Source organism: Apostichopus japonicus, chromosome 6 (assembly GCF_037975245.1).
Source record: "Apostichopus japonicus isolate 1M-3 chromosome 6, ASM3797524v1, whole genome shotgun sequence".
Taxonomy (NCBI): domain Eukaryota; kingdom Metazoa; phylum Echinodermata; class Holothuroidea; order Aspidochirotida; family Stichopodidae; genus Apostichopus; species Apostichopus japonicus.
Genome location: NC_092566.1, coordinates 5,322,278 through 5,345,296, shown reverse-complemented (window position 1 = coordinate 5,345,296; position 23,019 = coordinate 5,322,278). Strand labels below are relative to the sequence as shown.

Below are 23,019 nucleotides of genomic sequence, written 5' to 3'. Positions count from 1 at the left end.
TTGATTGAAAGCTGAAATTTCCTTTCATAGAAACAGCTGAGGAACACATTGGCATAACTTTTATTCTGTAGGAAGCCCACTCCCCATGTCCTTCCCTCCCTTCAACCTCCCAACCCCTTTTTGTCATCCTCCCTCCTCACCCCTCATCTCAATCCCCTTCTCTCCTCTTGTTTCCCTGCTTTTATTACAACAGGATAAAACGAACACAAGAGAATCTGGTTGTATAATTTTAACACTGTGTACATTGTAAACTTCCAACTCTTCAAAGTTTACATAAAGATATATACTATATGCCCCCTTTTCTGCACCAATGCTATGACAATTAAGGCAAGAGTAATGAAATGAGACATGTAGTGACATCATTTCTTTTGCATTTTTGTTCTGGGCTTTGGTTGCTTTTATTGTATTTTGTATTTTTGTCTTTTCTTTTTAACTATTTTAACTCCTTTCTCATGTATAGATCATGGATGAAACCGACACCACAATATCATGGCCATCAAGGTTAAAAATTGGTGCCAAATCAAAGAAAGGTTAGTATGTGACATTTTCCTTAAAATATTACTCTGCATTTTCTAGGAAGGATATTGGTTTGAACCGGCTATGTGTGTTTTTGATGTTAGTGCTGTGTTTTTTACTAGCGCCCTCTACTTACTATCGAGAAACACAAAATGGGGGAGAATATTGAGGGCGGGGGGGGGGGGGGGGGAGCTTCCACAGTTAGTTACTTAGTTTCTCAGGGATTGAACACATTGTTAATCACTTTTCAGAGGAAATTCCAATTTTGAAGATAAATTTTCAGTTTTCAAAATAAGGTTCAGGTATTAAACTGTTTATTGATGTGTCCTTATATGCAACTATCATTGCCCCCCCCCCCCCTCCCTTACTTTTCATATGATTATCTACTACACAGTACAAGTATATCATAGTACAAGGCATAAATCATTAGTTCCAGATTTGGATGAACTCCAACTTTCACTTAAAATCAAGCTCTAGAGGTCGTCCTAGGAACTACATGACTCTGTTCCATTAAAAAGATTCCTAAATGACAATTAAGAAAGTCTATTTCACATTTGCTCTGGTTTACAAGGAATTTAAACTGTTCAAATGGCAGGTGTTTCATGTATTCTTTTCACATTAGCACTGTATGTATGGAGACAGCACTCCATTTTATCCTGTCTCCAAGATAACATGTACAGTGTGGGGATAATTCCATGTTTTATCCTGTGTGAATTCACTGTGCAAAAAGTCTAAAAACTGAAAAAATAAGACGTTAAAACAAAACAACAGCAGAGGGTTCCAGTGTTTTATGCCTTATAAAATAGTCTTCTGCATGAATTTTGCTTTTTTCATTTCTCTGCTTCACAAACAGTAGCAAAAAGTCGCCTGTATTGGCAACATTTCCGCAGTAAATTCAGCAAAGTTTTCCAACTATGTTAACATTTCAGTACACATTAAAACTAACAAATATGAAAAGATCACCCATGATATATGAGCAGACTTAGAGTGAATCACAGAGTACAAATTTTTATTGCCCCAGTCAAAGTTTAAGTGGGATTTCTTTTCTTTTATGTTGATGAATTTGAAGTGTTGGGCTCTGTAAATATTTGATAACAACAACGGGTTACTCACATCATGAAACTGAAGGAAATACTATCTTCTTGTCTCATATTTCTTAACAAGTTATTAATTTTTTGGTGTTCTCTTCTGGGTAAACAATCTATACCATGTACTATATTGGGAAGCCTCCAGATGAGCTGTGTGTTTTGCAGGGCTGCAATATTTCTCACCAAAAAATGTTTAAAGGAAAAGAACTATTCAAATACAGGATGTACACTGATTTTGTTTTATATACAGTTTCATATTTGGCAAGAAGATTTTTAAATTGTACCATTGTTTGTTTTTGAAACAAAACTTGAACATATTTTGTGATGAGGTGAAAAGAAATAGTTTTGAAGAGGAAAGCTTTGAGAAAGAATACTTCATTCATTTTGATACCTATTAAGCAAAGGTTAATCAGATGCTTGATAATTTAAAGTGTTATTTAAATTCTTTTGGATTGGTTTACGTAGTACTCTGTTGCTGTATCAGTAGGCCCTCTTGTGTCCTCTGAAGTTACTGTATCATCCCCATCTTCCATGGTTTATTTGCCCTTCTTCTTTAGGGTTGGAAGATCCAATCTGTTTATTTTATTCAAAACCTGGGTCCTGTTGGTAATTGATGTTTTCCTAGGTCGAGTTTACTCACCTGAGAAGCATTTAGTCCCTTCCCAACAACTGTATGAAAACATACCAGATCTGACAGAAGGTGTGAAAATGTCTGTTGATTATACCCATAGGGCAAACGGCTAGGTCTTTGTCAGATAAAAATAGATCTCTTTTATAACGCCATCTTTAAAGGAGTGTGCAAACCAAGTATTACCTCTGCCTTACAGTTTGTGATAGGATAGGAATGTGTAGGCCCAGTACTTGTCATGAGCCAATTCTCAATCCTAATAGCTAAAAAACATCGTGTCAGGAGGCTGCCATTTTTGTTCATGTGTGATCAATATTTATCTTGTTTCTCGTCTGATTTCCTAAGTTGCACATTTTCAATAAGAGTGTAAGAATTATTATTACTGATAAGAATGTCATTAATAGGCAATGGATGTTTAAATAAACAAAATGCATGTTAGGAACAACATTTGCAAAATACCATCTGTGTCACAGAAAACTTAACAATGGAATAAACATAGAGAAACATTAAAAAGTGAAGCATTGGTTGCTATGTTGATGTCATGTTTCGACTTGCTCAAGTCTCCAGTGTAGTCCATGAATGAATATTCCAAACATTGTCTTCCAAACTGCGCAAATTATTTTTTAGCTGACTGGGATGCTGCTTGTCCTTATTATTTAGGTCACAATGTTCAGTGATGAAATGATGGTTTAATTTGCTAAAGTTCTCCTTAAAGTTTGTAACATCATGTTGTACAGTACATAGGTTTGTTCATGTTCAAAGTGATTGCATGTTACAATTACAGCCACCATCATAACTCTCCTTCCATGAAATATGTAGTCTTACCTCATGTTTAACATTTTAGCATGTATATAAGCCCATTGCAGTACTATAGTTACCATTCAGTTCTTGATTTATTTTTTGAGGGTCAGGGTAATTTAACCTTATAAAGTGAAGGACATTGCTGTGTTACAGAGTACAAAGTAAAATTAGTTAATAATAAGAGGAGATAATTTAGTTTAATAAGTTTTGCATTCAACATCTCTTCCCTATTCAGCAAATATTGAGGTAAAGTACCATTCATGATGAAATCGAATAAATTTGCATCATCGATAGGAGCAAATTGGGGCAAAAGCAGAATAACTGCATCTTTCAAAATCTTACATCTTGTAATTGCCTCTTTTCATCCAAGGCAAAGTAACTTACGTGAATAAATTCTTAAAAAGGATTTTTGTTAAACTAAATATTGGAAGTGGCTGATTACAACAAAAATTTATCAAATTGAATAAGTGGGCATAATTTATCATATTTTAGGGCAAAAATTATTTTTATAAGAAATGATAATAAATCTTCATTTTTTCCCCAAAAAACTACAAATTTTATATTACATGATCTATACATTTTTAGTATATATATGAACTCAAAATACTGTTGCAAGGTCTCTTCCCACAAAGGTACAAATGTGTGTTGCATTGTATAAAACATGTATATAAGTACTGCAAAATCATGGACACATGTAATACATACATACATACTTTTATAAAGCGCAAACTCCATATGATCAATGGGCTAAAATTTACAAGAAAAATAATACCAACAAAATGTACAATTAATTAAACAGGTAAGTCTTAAGTTGTTTTTTGAACAGTGTAACATAATTAGAATTACGTATATGAGAGGGAAGAGAGTTCCACAACACAGGATCTGCACTGGAAACAGCTTTTTAAACACAGACATGATATTTGAATCCAACCAAGAAATATCTAGTTGGATTCAACTATTTGCCAGATCCTCATTAGCAAACTTGTCGTTTACAGTTGCTTAAATTGATCCAGAAAATTTGTGTCCCACAAATTAATATCATTTTATTTCTTTATCTACAAACCTTTAGAAATATATGCTTTTTAAATGCTTTGCCATTCCTGAATTGAATCAACAAGTTTTCTCCAGGGAGGGGGAGGGGGAGGGGGTGTGTGCATGAGGGGGTGGTGGGGAAAGGTGTAGGTTGGTGGAGTTGCTACTTATGAAGACTTAGCTTAGTGTACAGAGCATTGCTTTGTTATTGTACATTGTAATGTCCCTTACCAGCTATATTGAATACCAGGCAGTAATAAGCATTATCCCACTGTTCCATTAGGGAGACATGAACACATCTGCCTATAACTGCATCTATATCCATTCTAACTTTAATTAGGCATTCATTTGTCCTTCCTGAAAGGATTCTTTCAAGAATTCAGTGTTGTTTGGTTCACTGGGTTAAGCCCTCATGTCAATGGTCCATTTATAAAGCCTCTTGAAAGACCACTAGAAGCTATCTCTTTACAAAATCCGAAAGCAAATGATCTTTCTCAGGCTTGAACTGCTGGTCATGAAAAGGAGGAACAAGTTTCAGTTTATTTAAGCTTCTGGACTTTGAGAGCTCTTCAGGTCTCAATGGTGTACAAGGTCGATGGATGAGTGAACCGCAGTTTCATCTCCTACGACACATTTCACTGTGACTCAACCTCTCGTACGTTTTGTCATGGCCCAATTTTAATCTGTACAGCAAAGTATTTAAGTTTGAACTACCTGTTTAGATTACTCGACCAAACAGGGATGTTGTTGACCAGGCCCGGTTTCTCGGTAAATCGAGAGAGGGACTCTTGTCACTGGCCATTTCGGACTTAGAAATGTTCAATCGATGCTTGCCGTTCGGCCATGTTTTGTTTTGGAAGTTGAACTTTATGTTACTGTTCTTCTTGTAAATGGATTTCACCTGTAGAAGATAAAAAAGGTTACTTTGATCAATTGTTGCGACTTAGTATTTCAGAACTTGTCATTTTCATAATGAATGGAATGTTTACCACTTGTCTCTGAAGTTGGAGCAGTTATAGATTGTGTATGTCTACAAGACTGAAAAAGGATATACTGTAGCCAGGTTGCAGTTCAATCTTGGAGGAGAAACTCAAATTGGAAGACGATCACAGCGGCAAAATGTTTGTTTGTTTTGATGCGTAGTGTGGGTATCACCGGTACTCTATTCCATGAATTTTAGTTAGTTTATGGGAATAGAAAGACCACAGACTCTCTTTAAATGTAAGTAAATATGAGATATATTGTGTTATTTTTTGTGTAGTATTAAAAACGAGAGGAATTAGTCATTCCACAGGAGTGTTACTTTGATACACTCTCAAATGTTTGCTTGGGGTGGGGGGGGGGGGTGGGAAGTGGTGAGGATGGGTGTAGGGGTAGCCAAACTGGTATTTTGTCTGTATTCTATTACTCAATAGTTAGGAAATACATAAAACTGGCACTTACATGGAGTGATATTGTGACTATGTTTAATATGGGTTTAGTCAGAATAAAAATATTCACAACCAAAAAAATAAGTTTTAGAATTTGTGTCAACAAAAGTTTGTTCCTGATACCCCTAAGTTTACAGTAATAATTGTTTTCACAAATTCCTTCAAGATTTTAACCTCCCTGTAGACACTGCAGTAATCCAGGCACTCTTGTTGTGTTCTGTTTAAAGCTGACTTATTTATTGGTGTCGTGGGATGTAAGCGAACTTGAAAAACAAACTATAAAATTGGCATGTTTGTTCTACAGTTTCTCGTAAATGCATAATTTCATTCTTGAAGCTAGCTATGGCTATGAGACTTAAAAGTACAAAATGTCATGATTTTTGGCATAATAGATGACATCTATAGCAGATGTTTACATGGGAGTGTCTTTCACGGTTTTAAATATTGTTCCCCCTCCTCAAATTTTACCTTTTTAACAAAAATTACTTACAGATTTGAACAGCCGCTCTGTATTTCAAGGTGGTTTTAAATCTCCAAATTATTTCCAGACAACGAGGAGCTTTAAAATTAGGCAATTTATTGTCTCAGTGAGGATTTTTTTTTTTTTTTTGAGGCTCAGCAGTAGAATGCTTGTCGAAGTCAGAGCATGATTGGACTTTTATTTAGGCCTACCTTTCTAGCATAATTTGAGCCAATACTGATGACCTATTAACAGTCACATCAGCTCCATCAAGTACTGATTTCTTATTCAAATTTGTAGATTCCATGAGAGTGAAAACAATGACAAGGAAAGTTCATATTACACAGGATTTCAAATGACACAAAGTAGTATTTATTTACCCTTCCAACATATTAACCATAAATATCTACTGACTGAAGTTACTGGACGTGTCCATTCCCTTGCTCGAACTCCCCTCTCTTTGCTATAACTTCCAGCTGTGACATACTTAAATATATCCCAAATCAACATAAAAGTGATGTATGCTGGCCAAAGGCGTAGTGACCCTGTAAGATAAACAATATACTGTATATAACATCTGCAAACATGTTCTAAACAGCACAGGGCAAATTTTTATCTGTGTAGTCCGGTGGTCTGAATTACCAAATTTCTGTTCGGACAACCAAAGTCAGCTGTGGAGGGTTGTCCCGATGGAGGACTAGCTGTTGACATCAAACTTGGATTGCATTGTAACTAAATACCCCCCCCCCCCTCAACAGGTAAAGTGATAAATTGGTATCACCCCCAAAACTGGTGTTCTATTCACTAAACCTACACATCTCTCCTACAGTGTACATATGGGTCATATGCGATTGGCTATATTTTTGGGGCAACCAACTTCACTTCCGATGTGACAAACAGAAAAAAATCCTTAAAAAATTGCCCTGTTTTACTATATACCAGCTGTGCCACAGAGACACACTTAACTAGAACAGTACCAAATAAAGCATATAACACAGAGAAGACTTCACTAAGTTACCTGTTTACAATCTTACAGTACTATTTTAATAATGAAAATGTTTTCAGTAATCTTTCCTCCACTGAAATTTGACTTTTATCATGTAGTGTTATGTGCAGATGATTGCATATTTGCTGCATTCTTCTATGCACAGCAAACTTAACTTGAACTTGAGTTCTCTGAAATTTGAGGTCAGCAAAGGCAAAACTATAATTTTGAAATTTGAAACTTTTTACAACTGGAATGCGATACTAATGACCTCATAAATTTTGGGAAGTGAAACCGTGAACTGATTTGTTATAACTTACTACTTTTCAGAGAGAAAAAAATCTTTGTTTTGGTAAATTACAGCACCCCATCACTAAGAAAATTCCTATGGGAATTTAACGTACTGCCCATCTATTTGTGTACAGCTGTTTCCCAAAAGTGTTAGAAAACTTATACATTGTGCATATTAAATGTTCAAGAAGTAGTACCAAGTAGTGTGGTGGGCCCTGCTTTGGTTATGAGATGTCTTCATTTCATAACTCTGTGTATTTATAGCATACTGTACCCTCTTAAGTTTGGTTCACAAAACAGTCATTTCATGGTTTTACTCATTGAAGAGGAAGTAATTAATGAATAAATTAATAAAATCCCAAGTTGCTTTCTAAACATTCCTTGACTGAAGTTTCTTATAAAACATTTCAAATGCCTTATTGAGCAGCACTAAAGAAAGACAGGTTTAAAAATTTCTTATTAAATATTTTTTGTTTTTTCTTATCATTTGGAATAGAAGCTTTGAGTCCTTTGACTAATAGTGATAATAGTAATTGATAAAAAAAAAATCGATATTTGTGCTCTTTGTTTTTCTAATTTCTTTAAAGTCTAAGTTACATATAATTGGACTAAGGCTCAACTAATGAAGGTTAACCATTATTTTGAGTAATTGTTGTAATAAGACAACTTTATAGTTGAGTAAAAGTGCACAGTGTGTATTAAGGAATACAGTTATAAATTACAACATCTACATATATATCACATACAATTTTTATTTTTGGGACAGTTTGATTTTATATTGACAGATATTTCGTCATTAAATTTCATTTGTTTTGACTTATTCTCAGCCAGTGGTGAATGACTATATAGGATGCAGACAGGTTTGACAATTTAGTTGAGAGGAAACTGATGAGGCGTGTATTACTGGTGATATATTTTTGCTTATTGAGAAGAATTTTTGGATTAATTTATTAATGTAGATGTATTATTATTTACCTTTCTCTTCAAATAGATCCACACATCAAAGTAACTGGTAAACCGGAGAAGGTGGCTGCTGCAAAAACTAAAATCATGTCGGTCTTAGATACAAAGGTAAGTCTCTGCAATTTTCAGAGATGTATATATGTTTGTTTTTGGTGTCATTTTATGAAATTTGTGGATTTGCAATTTCTTCCTTTAGTGGCTGATGGTTGCACTGACATAAAAACTCAGTGACTTCCTTACAAGATCTTTTGTGGTATTCATGCAACAAAACTAGCATTTATAGTTCTTTCTTCTTCAACTTTCCAAATCTTCTTCATTAATACATTCTGAAATGAAATTTCCATATCAAACTAATGAACTGCATTAGTATCTGATTTTAATATCCATGTGGTATCAAAGATTGACCATTATCAATGCAAAATAATTTCACTTTTCTATATCAAAATCCCATAACATTGTATTTCTGTTAGCTTTACTAGTTGTTTCGTGTGCAATAACAAAGTATATAACTTATATATAACAAAGTATAACTCTACCCCCCCCCCTCCCCCGATTGTTTTTTAATTTGTCAATTTACTTTCAAAATGTGATTAGTAATAATTTGAAAGTGTACAGATGGTAAAATGTTGAGAATCCTCTTATATGAATTTTCCCTCCTTTTTCTGCTGATCACTCATTAGCATTCATTTGGCAAAAAAAATGTATAAAGTATTTAATTGCCAGAAATACTCAATAGACTTGTCAAAGTTGTCACCAAATGAAGCAAAAGCATATTTTAATTATAAAAGCTGGTGATTTAAAAGATTTTTAATAAATTCATGTCCTGATCCTGTGTGGGCTTCTGACTTTTGCAATATCAGGGTACAGGCCTGGAGATTAAAACAAATTTGATGCTTACATAATTTTTTTTTTTTTTTCTCTGGCTGCTTGGTTGGAGTGTTACATATATGCAGACCCACTGCATAGTTGTATATTAGTTATAATTGGTACTGGTATGGAAATCAGTAGGTTTGGTTTTTCTTGGATATGAGAATTAGATAATGTGGCTTATCTTGTTGAGCTCAGTATTAAAGTTATATCACCGCTGCATGGACTGCGGTAGTTGTTCAACAGAGGGCATTCACTTCCCTCAGTCAAGTATTTTAGAAGTGGACAGATTTGTGGATAAGCTATTTTTGGGGGGTGAGAGGTAGACATTAAATAACTGTCTGAGAAGCCAGTAATTAAATGGCATACAAAAAGAACATGGCTGCCTTGTATTTCTATGAAAATGTCATCAGAGATCATCACAGCTAGGGTTTCAATTAAGTCACAGTAAGGCTTCTTAATAGTTGGATTCCTTCACAACTATACGACAAAAACCCTGCTTATACTTACAGTTTGCTCCAATCTTACTTCTGACAGAGTAACAGAGTCACACTAAAGATGGATGTCTCTTTCACCGAGCATTCTCACATCATCGGCAAGGGAGGAAACATCATCAGAAAAGTTATGGAGGAGACGGGATGCCATATTCATTTCCCTGATTCTAATCGATGTACCCAACAGCAGGAGAAAAGTAACCAAGTCTCAATCGCTGGCCAGATCACCGGTGCTGAACAAGCTAGAGCCAAGATTAGGGTAAGAGATTGGTGGATCCAGGGTGTTAAAGGGTGTGAAGACTCGCGCAAAAAGAAACGTCTAATGCCAGTAATTTGACCTAGTTTCGAATGAGGTGTAACAGAAGTGTTAGACACCACCATCGATCCCAGAAAATACACACACAGCTTGCTACCGTCGGTAATTAGACACTACAGTAGTGTACAGTCAGTACATACAGCTGGGGTCAATTGATACCCACAACACAGTGTCCATAGCAGCAATGGACATCTCAGGTCTAGATAAAAGATAACAAGGTATCATATTTCATTACTGTCTGCATTTTTTAGTGACAAGAAGAAACTTTCACTTACAAGCAATGGAAAGTTAACTTTAATCATCAAAATCTCCATTAAAAAAAAGGAAACCTTGTGTTGTCATGTTTTGCACGGAAATAAGGTTTGTGATACTCTTGAATTGTAAATATCATCATTGCTGTCACAATATTTGACTGATTGTGCAATTTTTTCATTCTCCAGAATGTGAATAAATGGAACTCTTGTCACCTCTCTGTATGCATCCCAATTTTCAAGATATTGAACTTTGTTCAGTGTCGAGAATGTTCATTTAAGGCCAAATCAATGGAGGCCTTCTTAGACCATGTAGGCCGATTGCTAATGTTAATCTATGGCTTTATAAATATAATGATTGTATACTTGTCTGTTTTGTTGCTTTTTAGCTTCATATTAACCAAAAAAGCAACCAATGATGGAATCCAACACATTTGTCCTTGAAAAACTTGTAACACACATTAATCATATTTGGTGGATAAATTTGTCTTTTTTACTTCATTCCTTTCTTACCTGTCTCCTATACATACATCTGGTAAAAATTCTTGCACTGTGCCCTCAACAACCCTCTCTAAGGTCACCGACCTTCCCCTTCCAAACTTACCATTCAGAAGTCGAATACACTCATTTTTGTGACAAAATTTCTTCTTCCCATTCGTGCCAGGTTCCCTTTTTTATTTCAGGCCATAAAGTTTTTAAATTTTCCTATTGAACTTTATGTTGACTTTAGAGAATCGGACCAAGTGTTCTGCTTGCTAGACTAGGGTGTCCAGCCGTTTCAAATAAACATTAGTTTTCTTAATATTTAAGAACATTTTTTCACGTTTGGTTTAAAAATGTAACCTGCAGTGTATATATGTATATTAGATCCTCCTGCAAGCAGGAACTCGCGAAGAAGCCTCATTGGCTTATCAAGCCGCAAGCTGATTGGCATTGATGGAGGCCTTTTGATAGTATCTGATACTTTGTATTACCCAATTTTTACTTCCCCTCATCTATTGTCTTGTGTGCCAGACTGTTTTGATTAGCTCCGAAAAATCGTAACATAGCACACAGAGTGATTTTATTTTATAACATATTCATTCAATGACATTCATTACCCATTTAGAGGAAATGATCTTTATGTCCAAAGTAAAGCTCCTTTTTTTCTCCTTTTAGGAACTTTTACCTCTTGTCTTGTTCTTTGAATTACCAATTTCTGGTGGTCTACAACCGGACATGAATTCCCCGACAGTCCAGCACGTGGTGCAAAGTTGTAATGTTGCGGTTAATATGAAGCAGAAGGGGCGAGGATTTTCTACAACAGTCACTGTGAGGGGATCAGCCAGTAACACTGGAGGTGTTAAAGATGCCTGTGTGAAACTGATGGACCATCTCGCTGGAACTGTCGGGGTAAGTTTCATCATTATAAATATCATCGTTAATGTTGTCGTCATCTTCATCATCAGCATCTTTATTATCATCATCCTCATCATCATCATCATCATCATCATCATCATCATCATCATCATCATCATCATCATCATCATCATCATCATCATCATCATCATCATCATCATCATCATCATCCTTATCATCATCCTTATCATCATCCTTATCATCATCCTTATCATCATCCTTATCATCATCAATGTACCGAAGGCAAATTTTTCCTATAATACATCTTTTTATCTCAACACACATATTTTCTTGGGATTAAATCTATTGCTGTGCTGTAAGATATTGATTTGAGTTATATTTAAGTATATTATTTCCACATTTGTAAGGATGCAAAGGGAACATACAAGAAAACAACGTTTAAATAAATTACGTAGCAAACAAATATCAGCAAATTCTGTTAAATTTACACAATCTAGTAGACCCTTCTGAATATTATAATCATCTGTTATGTCAGTATTCCTAGATACTTTGACAGTAGTTTCAGTTTCAGTTAAGAAATAGCTATCTGAGAAAGTACTGACTATTTCATTACTCTATTGCATTGCTTTTTTTGTTATTTATGTGTTTTTTTTTATTAAACTTTGTTATACTTGGAGTGACCTACTCGACTAGCCTACAAAGGTTTTGTTTAGATCACTGCCTTTAACATTGTATGTCATCATCATACTAATTAATATATATTTGTTCCATATATGTATGTTGTGATAAAACAAATAAATTAAATTAAATGATATTTTATTGCATAGTAAAGTATATTACATAACCATACAACCTTTATTTACCATTCTTTGCCACTACTCTCTTCCTTGTTACTTCTCTCCATGGTAGGGTTCATTACCTGTCAGCATGCAACTGGAGATAGCACCTCAGCATCATCAGTTTATGCTCGCTCGAGGAGGATTCAATATCAAACACATCATGCAATATACTGGTGCTACCATTCATTTTCCTGACCCGTCTACCGCCCAGAGGAAAAGTTCGGTGTTCATCTCGGGGAGTATAGACGCTGTTATCATTGCAAGACAGCTATTAATGGTAGGTACCCACCCCCCCCCTCCACCTCTTTACACCCCACCCTCCACCCCTGTACCGCCCAATCTTTGTTCAGACTATTGTTACACCTGTTTGTTTTTTATGTGGTATATTTGTATTTTCATCTTTGGTACAATATTTTGTATTCTTTGATTTTAAAATTCCATAAAAATATAGTTGATTAGGTTGCATGGATGACGTCAAGGTTTGTTACAAGTAATGAAGAAAATTGATTTTTTTTTTTTAATTTGTCGAAACACTCTTTGAATATGTGATAATTGACAATATGAGGAAATGTCTTGGCCAGAAACCTTAATCTTTCAATGATCCCAAAAGTGGTTAGCCCTCTTCACCAGTAATGCAGAGGCCGAAGCAAATCTGGTGTGGGGGAAGACAGATCTTTTGTTTTTACAGCACCACTTATTTGGAACAGATTACCTCCAGAAATCAGCCTGGCCCCAAGCATCAGTATTTTTAAGAAGAAACTCAAAGGCATTTCATGGCAGCTTTTTGTATTTCTTGTATTTTGGCTTTATTTGTTGTTCTATTCTTTTTTGCCCGGGAGCGTTCTGCAGAGTGAGTAGGTGGGCATTTACATCATCATCTTCGTGGTCTGCATCATAATTATTATTATTATTATTAAGATGATGAAAGTGTTAGACAATGAAAATAAACAACATGAGAGTTGATTGTATTAAAGCTGAAATATCACTTTATCACTGATTTAAAGTTATAAATCACATATAAAATAATGAATTAACTGCATATTCATCCATATTGTATTAAATTCTTCTCTTTTTTTTTATTTTTTATAAAGGGTTGTCTGCCTCTTGTCCTGATGTTTGACGTCAAGGAGGACGCTGATGTGGACTCTAATACAATATCCAAACTGATGGAGCAGCTTGACGTGTTCATCAGCGTTAAACCAAAACCTAAGCAACCAAGCAAGGTAAAACTCTACAAATATTCTGAGACTTATTCAACAACAAAATGGCTTCTTTATCCATCTTGCATACTTTGTAGAGTGACATTGAATCCTAGTCTAGTGGGGGGGAGGTGGAAAAGGGTCAGTGGTTGTACTTCTAGCTTCAATTTCATGTCACAGGGAACTTTTCTAGCCACAGGCAGGCTTAAAGAATGATTCGCTGAATGCATGACATGGGAAGTCTATCATCAACTCTGTGGGATTTGGTTTGCTTTCCAGAGTGAGGGAATGGGTTTGTGTTCATATCCCTTGGATATTCTACATCATGCAGTGTGATTTCTAGAGTATTTTGTGACAATTTAAGCATTAGCAATGCACAGTGTTAACCTTTATGCAGTTTTGTCAGCAGGACTTAATGCAATATGCGGGAGAAGGAAGCTAGGAGAGGCCCGGGGGGGGGGGGGGAGAGGGAGTGGTAACATGCAGTAGTTCAGAGTAGAGTCCTTCTTAAATTGCAATGTAGGTGTAATGTTTTGAAAACAGGTATTTAAAAAAATTGAAAACTTGAGTATTAAGACATAATTTTGCCACTTTATATACCAAGAATGGTTTATTTCTACAATTTTACCAGCACATGTTGGAAATGAACCATCCGTTTGTCTATGGCACTTCTTGTTGAGTTAACACATCATCAGTTATGCTTTGTTGATTTAAATCAAAATTCAAGGACATGTTACGCACTTTAACTATATTTGGCTGTTTCACTTTTTATTCTGTTTTATTTTTTCCATATTTTTGTCTTGTTACCTGTTTTCAGAGTGTCATTGTTAAAAGTGTTGAAAGAAATGCTGCAAGCATGTACAGAGCCAGACAGACGCTCCTTGGACAAGAATGTGAGAATTGTGGAGTACACCTCAAGAATGGTAACACAGGAGGTGTACAATTATCAACTGTTGGGATGACATCGCTCGGTAAGTACAGTATGTACTCTCACAAAGTAGTTATACACGTAGGACATGTTTGAAGTGAACTCATTGGTGAGAGTAAACAAGAAAAAAGAAAATTGTGGTCAAGTGGTTTCAGCTATTGGATGCCAAAATTGAGCTTTGAAAATTTTTCTAAGATCAATTCAAATGCTGCTTTAAAGTAAATCTGTATTAATTGGCTTCAAACTTGAGCTTGCTAAGAATTGCTGAAAATTTTACAAAAAAAAGGTTTTACTCCTCAAAATATTTAATGATTGTATGAAATGGGATGGCTGATGAAATTTGTTAAGATCAGCACAAAATGTTTCTGTTACTCATGAATCATAAGCGGTGAATATAGAAGATATTGTATCCATGGTGATATTTTTGTCTCAGTATTCATATCATTACTCTAGGTACTTTACAAATATGTTAGGAAATAATCCTATTTTGAGGCAAACAGAGCTTTTTTTTAGCAAATATTTGATGTGTTTTTATCCCAATCATTTGAGCTGTCGATTCATCTGTGTGATTAAATACTGATTCACCAATGTTCACAGTTGACATGCTCGGACAGAACAAGGTTGGGTTGAACGGAACAAACATTATTGCCTTGAATCGTCTCAATGGTATTCAGATGGGGTCATCGGCTCGCCATGGTAACCATCCAGTAACTTCAACAATGACAGTTCATAACAGAGGTAATTACATCATTGCTGATGCTGGGTAGAGCAGCCTTACTTAATAGGACTAATTATATATCATTACTGGGTGTTTTGCATGACTTGAAGTAACTGGGTGGAAGGTTTTCATTATTTAAAGTAAGTTAGAGTAACTGGTGAGGTTCATTACTTGAAGTAAGTAGGTTTGTTTCATTACTTAAATGTATCTGGGTCAGTTTCAGTACTTAATGTTACTGGGTGAGTTTCATTATTTAAAGTAAGTGGGTGATTTTCATTACTTAGAATAACTGGGTGTGTTTTATTGATTAGAGTAACGGGTGAACTGCATTGCTTGAAGTAAGTGAGTGTGTTGCATCACTTCAAGTTACTTTGTGAGTTTCATTACTTGGAGTTAGTGGGTGTGTTGCATCACTTAAAGTAACTGGGTGAGTTTCATTATTTGAAGTAAGTGGGGCGTGTTGCATCACTAAAAGTAACTTGGTGAGTTTCATTGCTTGAAGTTAGTTGGTGTGTTGCATCACTTAAAGTATCTGGGTGAGTTTAGGGTAGGCTATCTAAATCATGTGACTATGCTCTACTATGCATCCTTGTCTAACTATTTCTTTTCAGTAATGCAGCACGGAATATCTCCGCTTGTCATACAGTCTCAAGCGATGAACCCCATTATGTTGGCCCAGACAGGGACAAATGTCCAGCCACCTAACCATGTCATTCAGAACACAGTGCCGACAGGGGTCACAATCAATAACCAACACATCACCTCCTCCGCCAACATTCTGCCTCCAGCCACTTGCAGTAGTCCGACGTTAGTGTACACCCTACCGCAGAACAGTCCACCTGCCTCTACCATGTACCATCATCATCAGCATAGCATAAATCCACAGGTGATTAGGATACCAAACACAGCTCATAGGGAACCCACACCACCACCACCATACCCACAGCCATGTCATCATGTATCACAACCACCATACAGTTTACCATCACCTCAGTCCTCTCATCATTTGATGCAATCTCCGTATAGTTTATCTTCATCTTCAATGATGACCGCTGCTCCACCACAAGTAATGGGACAAGCAACTATTCCAAATCAACCATCAGCTACTATTTCTCAAAGCCAGACAGCTACTTCTAGGCCCCCGGTAGTCCCATCCACCATGATGATGACCAGGGAGTCGTCTCTGTGTGGTGTGACATCACATAACACCTTGCCGGTACCCACCACTAGGGTCAGTACACAATCGTCAGCACAGGTGTTAGGGACTCCCCACAGAACGAGTAGCCCTGATGATGCAGTGCCGTTGATACAGGACAAAATGCCCACAAAGAGTGTAATGTTCACTTCCACTGCCAGGAATACCAGTAGTCATAATAGTACAATTGCTAGAACATCTGGACTGTCAACCCAGCCCCCAAGTCATCACATGGTACAGATGTCAACGCCAATCTCACCACCTACCAGACAACCCTCTCCACCAGGGGCTCTACCAAAACCACCAGAGACAGAGTACCAGAGAAAGGTGCCAGCGCCACCACCAGGTTTCTCAAGACCCACTCCAGAAATTGTCTCTTCACAGTTAGTTCAGCTGCATCTTTCTAATGGAATGAGAGGTGGAGAAGAGAAGCCACCCCCTTCCTCAACCCTTAAAAGCATCCTCAGAAGTAAGTCAAATCATTTTCAAATGTGTTAAGTGAATGAACAGAGGCAAAACTGGAAAATAGCAAGCCATCTTTTGTTAGAAATGCGATCGGAATCAGCAGTTACCTCATGGTTAGAGAACAGGTCTTGTGACCCAAGGTCACTGGTTTCCAGATTTGTTACAAATATTGTATCTAAGAAATAGTTCTTTTGCAAAAACCAGGTGGTTAAACTTACCAATAATCAAACTTTAGATGACTGTTGGATATGTTATAATTTGAAGAGAAGTTTGAAGCAGCACAGAAGTTAATGGCTGGGACAGAATCTGATGACTGTGGTTAACAGCAAGGAGGGGGGGGAGGGGCGAGGGTTATCAAATTGTTTGAGTATATGTAACTATTTGTTAACTTTTGTAGCATACTTGAGGACAGTACTTTAATTTACTTTAAAGAAAAATACGAAACAAATCTGATGCCTTTGGATTCAATGTTTCTGCTGTTTATCTCAATTTCCTTTGACCTTTAGCATCCAGTAAAAATGAAAGTGCAACCAAGAATTCCAGTTCATCCAATATATCGAGCTCATCTCACCTTCACAACGATTTGTATCACCCGCTACGTCGATCGGATAGTAGTCTAAGTAAACAGGTAAGTCCTTTCCTGTTGTTTCTGAGGAATGGTGGTTTGCGATGGAACAATCATGATCAGTTTAACTTCAATTATCTCAAAAATGGTGCAATTATGGATGCAGCATTAGCAAAGAGGGAACCTTCTTGCCGTTATAGATTGACAAAAATTAATCAAAATCATTAATCATTAATCAAAACTTATGGCCGAATCTAGTTGCTATATTATGGATGTGGGGATAAGGAAAGCAATATTGGCGTTTGTACTCTAGTGTATGCCATATAGTGTTTGATATAGCATGAGGGGTGTCCAAATATCGTTCACAGTTAGTTCTACTTCTACCCCATAAATTCTACCCCATTTTTTTTTCTTTTCTTCAGGGAGTCTCCTACTTTGTTAAGTCTTTTTAAGACTTTATAGGAGACTTCCTTTCCCATTGTACAATTGGTGATAAAACACATAAATGAATTTACATAAATGTGTCTGGAAGTTTTCTGGGTCTTGTGAACAAGTCACATCATCATCTAGCACACCTAAGGATATGAATATATTATTGTTGAATTAAGCACTTTCATAGATGGGTGATTAGAATTCGGATCCGAAAAAAACTTAAGACCACTTGACTGTATGGGTATATGGCTACATAGTCAGTTTATGCTACATTAAATGTTGTACTGATGAAATTTCAGAAATAGTATTTGTGGAAAATTAAAAAGCTAATTTTGAAACAGCAAGGAAATAATTTGGTTAGGAAGTGATTTTAACCAATGGCCTCGGGAATACCAATGCTCTCACAGCTGACCTTCATAACCTTAAGGTAGCAATCTCTATGACATTTCTTTGCCAATATGTGAGGGGGGGGGGGGTGGGGAGGTGGGCGGTTCCAGTCAGAAGCCATGTTTCTTTGCATACCAGGTAATCAAGGAATCTATTTTTTGTCATTTTCTGTTAATTTTTCTCCATTTGTGTTCCTTTTACTTGTAGAGCAAATCTCCAGGTAGTAGTGGACACTTTTCACCAAGTAACAGCGGCCATTTCACATTAAGCAATAGTGGCCACTTTATGAATGGTAATGATGGCCTTTACTCCCCACCAAAGGTCCGCCCCATGACCCCTCAAGAAACCCTGGCACATCTTTTGGGAGACAGAAGCTCCAAGTAAGTTTCTTATTCAGAGAGTAAATCAATATTGCTCCCAAATATGCTTAAAAAACACCAAAATGGACATGTATATCTATATTTTTTTAACTGTTGCCCCATGGTACCAATTTTCCTCTGTTATAACAGGAATCTTTGAGTCTGCCAGAGGAATCACACTAAGGAGTATATATAAGGCACAACTTGCACAATCATAGGTGGACTGACTGGTCTGCAGTAATCAGGCAATGTTCTAAGAGCAGAGAAAATAATATGATGGGCATTGCACCTGTAAGATAAGATGTGGATGTATTATACAGAATTGTACTAAATCTTGAAACTTTGTCTTAGGACGGGATGTCTGTAAAACCTCGCCTAGTTCTATAATGCTGGCTCTGCCATTTGACCATTTTTGTCCAGAGAGCATCTGTGCTCAATAATCACAATATCAAACAACTGAACATAATGATTCTTACCTGACATTTAGCAAAGTAACTGAATATTTGAAGATAAATTTAGATGAGACACTGCAGCTTTGTTGTGTTTTACTTCTCGCAGAGCTGTGTACTCGTACCCATAATTGCACAAGTACTACTGGTGCTGTGGTGCCTGCACTACAAGACTGATCTCTTTTAATTGACTGTAAATTCTTGTAAAATCTTCACAGCGGTCTCAGCCAGGGGTCATCCGAATCTGAGGTTGATTCAGATAGTTCTGACAAGAGAGCACCAGGCTGGGAACGAGCAGAGAAACAGAAAGAGCTGACCAAACTGGAAGAGCTGGTCCAGATGGACTATGATCAGAAAAAAATTCTTGCGCAAAAAGGTTTGCATGCAATATTTAGTTGATAGCTTCTTTTTTCTCCAAAATCTCAAAATGTTTTCAGTGACATTTTAACAGATATCCTACTAGGCAAGTGACTCTTGCATAAACAGATCTAACTAGGTCCAATTTGTATACAAAAGGCTGATCTTAAGTTTCTTTTTGCAATGTGTGGTTATAAAGGTTAGTCACAGGCTGGTTTTTGGGAATCTCTCATTATACATAAGTTTCTTCTATTTAGTACTATTTTGGTGTTGGTAAACAAGATTGCTGGGCCACAGGTTAATCTTAGTTTTCAGTTTCATGTGTGTTTCCATGAAACTTAATATGATTTATTAAAACAGTATGTAATTAAAGGTATGATGTATTGGCCCCAAATATGCTAGATATTCAAATATGGTCACCTTTGGTCAAAAATCTTAAACTGCTTTTATTACAAAACTTCGAGGAAATTTTCCTCACTGGAACATTCATTCATCTTGTGTGTTCCTTAAAAATTGTCTGAGAACAATTTGGAGAGTAAAGACCTCCTGGAAGTATTTTTTGAAAACTTCTAGCAATTATAGCATGCTATAATTTGGGGCCTATACAGACTACCTTTAAACTTAGGCATGCCATACAAGTTTTGTCTCTATGAATTCTGAGCTATCAGAACTATGACTGTTGATACGTATTCCTTTTCTCATTTTTCATTCTGAATCAAACTTCTTTCTCAGCTATGAAGAAACTACCTGTCTCCAGAGAAATTAGGACCCCCACAGATACTTGGTCTGGGTTAGGGTTTTCAAAGTCCATGCCTGATTCCCAGTTCAGGAATATCACCAAAAAAGGATTCTCCTCCTACCTACCTGCTACTTATGAGGTAAGATGATGCATCTTTCACCTTGGTGATGATAGCAAGTCATAATCTGCTACTTTTGTGTTAAAAAAAGAGCTTTATCATAAAATATTCTGAAATGACAATGAGGCAAGGTTAAAGATTGACTGGAGTGCCCTTGAAGGTAAATTGTGAAGAATAAAAATTGACAAATTAATTCCCGCTTTTATTTTTTGAGCTTGTTGGGAGACACTGATGAAGGCCAAGTACCGTGAATTTTACAGGAGTGGTAGTAAATTTTGCTGGAAGAAATATAATAGATGTGAACAGAGTTGTTATCTTTAGGATAGATTTGAGCATACTTGAACCAAAAGCTGTCTAGCTCTTTGCAAACTGTGATAAGTTATACTGTATCAACCTTTTGGCTTCAGGGTATAATTTACCAGATAGCAAAAACTACATATTCAAAATGAGGACATTTGTACTCAAATGCAATTAGCAATTAGCAATGTATAGCAATTATTGAGCACTTTTAACATAATATTTTCTTGTCTTGCAAGAAACCGGAAACCTGCTCCACAAAATGCGAACACTAAATCATCCCTTGGTTACTGTTTTAAAAAATTTAAGATTTTCACTTCACTATTCCTACATTCTTGACTCTTTTTATCTCTCAAAGATGTTTAAGATCATAATTACAACGATACTGATGATATGGGAGATGAATACAATAAATGAACATGATTGGTTGGATTCAACAGCGATACAAAGGTACCAAAATATGTCTTCACTTTTTTAACCTTTATGAAAATTGTTCTTTGTTTGAAGCAAGCCGAGCCAGATACAACGACAACACCGGGGAGAGACTCGTCGGAGGTGAACAACGACTGGCCCAATACACAACACTCTGGAGCCATCTCACAAACTCCATCAGAGGCTGCTACCATGAGACCAAAGATGACCGATTACAGACCCAGGCGACATGGTAAAGTATTTTATTATTGGTAACAACCTGTAAGACCAGGTTTGATGGAGTTTATACTCATGGACAGATTTCACTTGCCTTTTTATTTTATTTTTGGTTTTTTATTTTTTATATTTTTGTGGGTGACCTAGTATAAAAAGCAGGTGCTTGAAGACACATTAGTATTGGTAACACCAAAACTGCACTAGCATGGATGATGTTTAATACAAGGTTTTTCTGAATCAAATATTGTGGGACTCAAGATTTCTTGTATTGCATTTTACTACGATGGATACGTTATTAATTAGAAGCGATAAAAAAAATTGTAACCGCTAAGATCAAAGTACCTACCTAGAAATGGGTTGATATCCAGTTATTTGTAAATATTAGAAATCTTGGACAGAGTGACACAAAATTACAAGCCACTGCAAGGTAAAGTTTAATCTGATGAGTAGTAAATTGTGCTTTCCCTGCTAGCAGTTTATTTTGAATCTTTTTAGTAAATTTGTTAATCTCTTCTACTTGTTTTGTCTTATCCTCAAAACAGATTCGATTTTGAGTTGCAGTAATTACATAGACAGTACGACGCTACCAAAGCCCACAAAGGGTCTCTGGTCTCAGAAGGAATTGAATTCTTCGCTATCGGTAAAACCGGATCTTTCGGAACTGTTCGTTAACCTTGGACTCGGCAAATACACCGATGTCTTTCAACAGCAGGAGGTGAGATTTTTGTTGGGTGAAACTTGATATGTCTGAATGACAAAAAATGATAGTGATCAAATTTTTGAGACAGTTATCCATGTTTATATCCAAAAGATGTCATAATAATCATATTTTTGGTGCACATGATGTTACGATTGCCTTTGGCCGAAGCCCGCATGATTATTCTCTTAGTCCAAGGCTTGGCTGCTGAAACCACTTGTCTCATTACTGAGTCCTTCCATCTGCTAATTGTTTCCACGATATCATTTTAAACTTTCCATCCGTCAAGTTTGTTTTGTTTCTCATCTTCTAGATTGATCTTGCAACATTCTTGACACTCACCGATAGTGACCTAAAGGAGCTTGGAATTGCTACCTTTGGGGCCCGACGGAAAATGCTGCTCGCAATATCTGGTAAGTATTTATGTTAAGTTATTAGTACTAACTTGATGAGCACCTGTTTACACTAAACTCACTTTAGGGACAGAGATGAAACCTTCTTCTCATTACACAAGTCATGAAAAACAGCATCAAAAGAATGGTTGTGTCAAAGTACCTGCCCGAGTATCGATGTAAGTGATTGCAAATTAGGACCAGGCAGTCATACGAGGTCAGAAATTTCCATGTTCAGGTCATGAAATACTGACTTGAAATTTTAAAGTACATATTTCAACTCTTTCAAAACTTCATTTGTGATATAAAATATTTACGTGTCAGATTGACTTCTAATCAAGCCCTCTATGAAATAATTTATTAGTTGCTTACTCTTTAATTTAATTATGAGCCTTTCTTGCATGGGTCTTGTCTCACTGTAACCCTCATTACCATTTTGAGTTCAATATAACAGCTGGCCAATTAATACAATTATCATTTTGAGTCAAATGTAGAAAAACGTTTAACTTTTTGCTTGAGTAGAGCTCATTGTGAATATGCCAAGATATAACTGCAAGGCCATTGAGGAGATGTATGTGTGTATTTATGTATTTTAGATCCTCCTGCGAGCAGGAACTCCCGAAGAAGCCTTCATTGGCTTAGCAAAGCCGCAAGCTGACCGAAGTCAGTCTCTTAGATTCATATTTAACGTCCATGGTTATGAATTGTCAACAACTCTGTAACTGGACGACATACATTAATCTTGGAGTGACTC

At 36.3% G+C, this 23,019-nt stretch overlaps 1 protein-coding gene across 4 annotated transcripts in view; it reads left to right on the top strand.

Moving 5' to 3' along the window:
• Nucleotides 1–23,019, top strand: part of LOC139968772 (protein bicaudal C homolog 1-like) — a 50,602-nt gene that overhangs the window by 21,159 nt on the left and 6,424 nt on the right. For all 4 annotated transcript variants that reach the window (XR_011793532.1, XR_011793531.1, XM_071973134.1 and 1 more), the window contains exons 3-18: nt 461–530; nt 8,223–8,302; nt 9,599–9,814; nt 11,281–11,514; nt 12,391–12,597; nt 13,412–13,543; nt 14,337–14,490; nt 15,045–15,185; nt 15,777–16,829; nt 17,332–17,453; nt 18,417–18,589; nt 19,236–19,393; nt 20,107–20,252; nt 21,036–21,192; nt 21,719–21,891; nt 22,187–22,286. Coding sequence is in view for 2 of the 4 variants with exons in the window: in XM_071973134.1 (XP_071829235.1) it covers nt 461–530; nt 8,223–8,302; nt 9,599–9,814; nt 11,281–11,514; nt 12,391–12,597; nt 13,412–13,543; nt 14,337–14,490; nt 15,045–15,185; nt 15,777–16,829; nt 17,332–17,453; nt 18,417–18,589; nt 19,236–19,393; nt 20,107–20,252; nt 21,036–21,192; nt 21,719–21,891; nt 22,187–22,286 (3,316 nt within the window). In the remaining 2 variants the exon portion in view is untranslated. The remainder of the gene's footprint in view (nt 1–460; nt 531–8,222; nt 8,303–9,598; nt 9,815–11,280; nt 11,515–12,390; nt 12,598–13,411; nt 13,544–14,336; nt 14,491–15,044; nt 15,186–15,776; nt 16,830–17,331; nt 17,454–18,416; nt 18,590–19,235; nt 19,394–20,106; nt 20,253–21,035; nt 21,193–21,718; nt 21,892–22,186; nt 22,287–23,019) is intronic.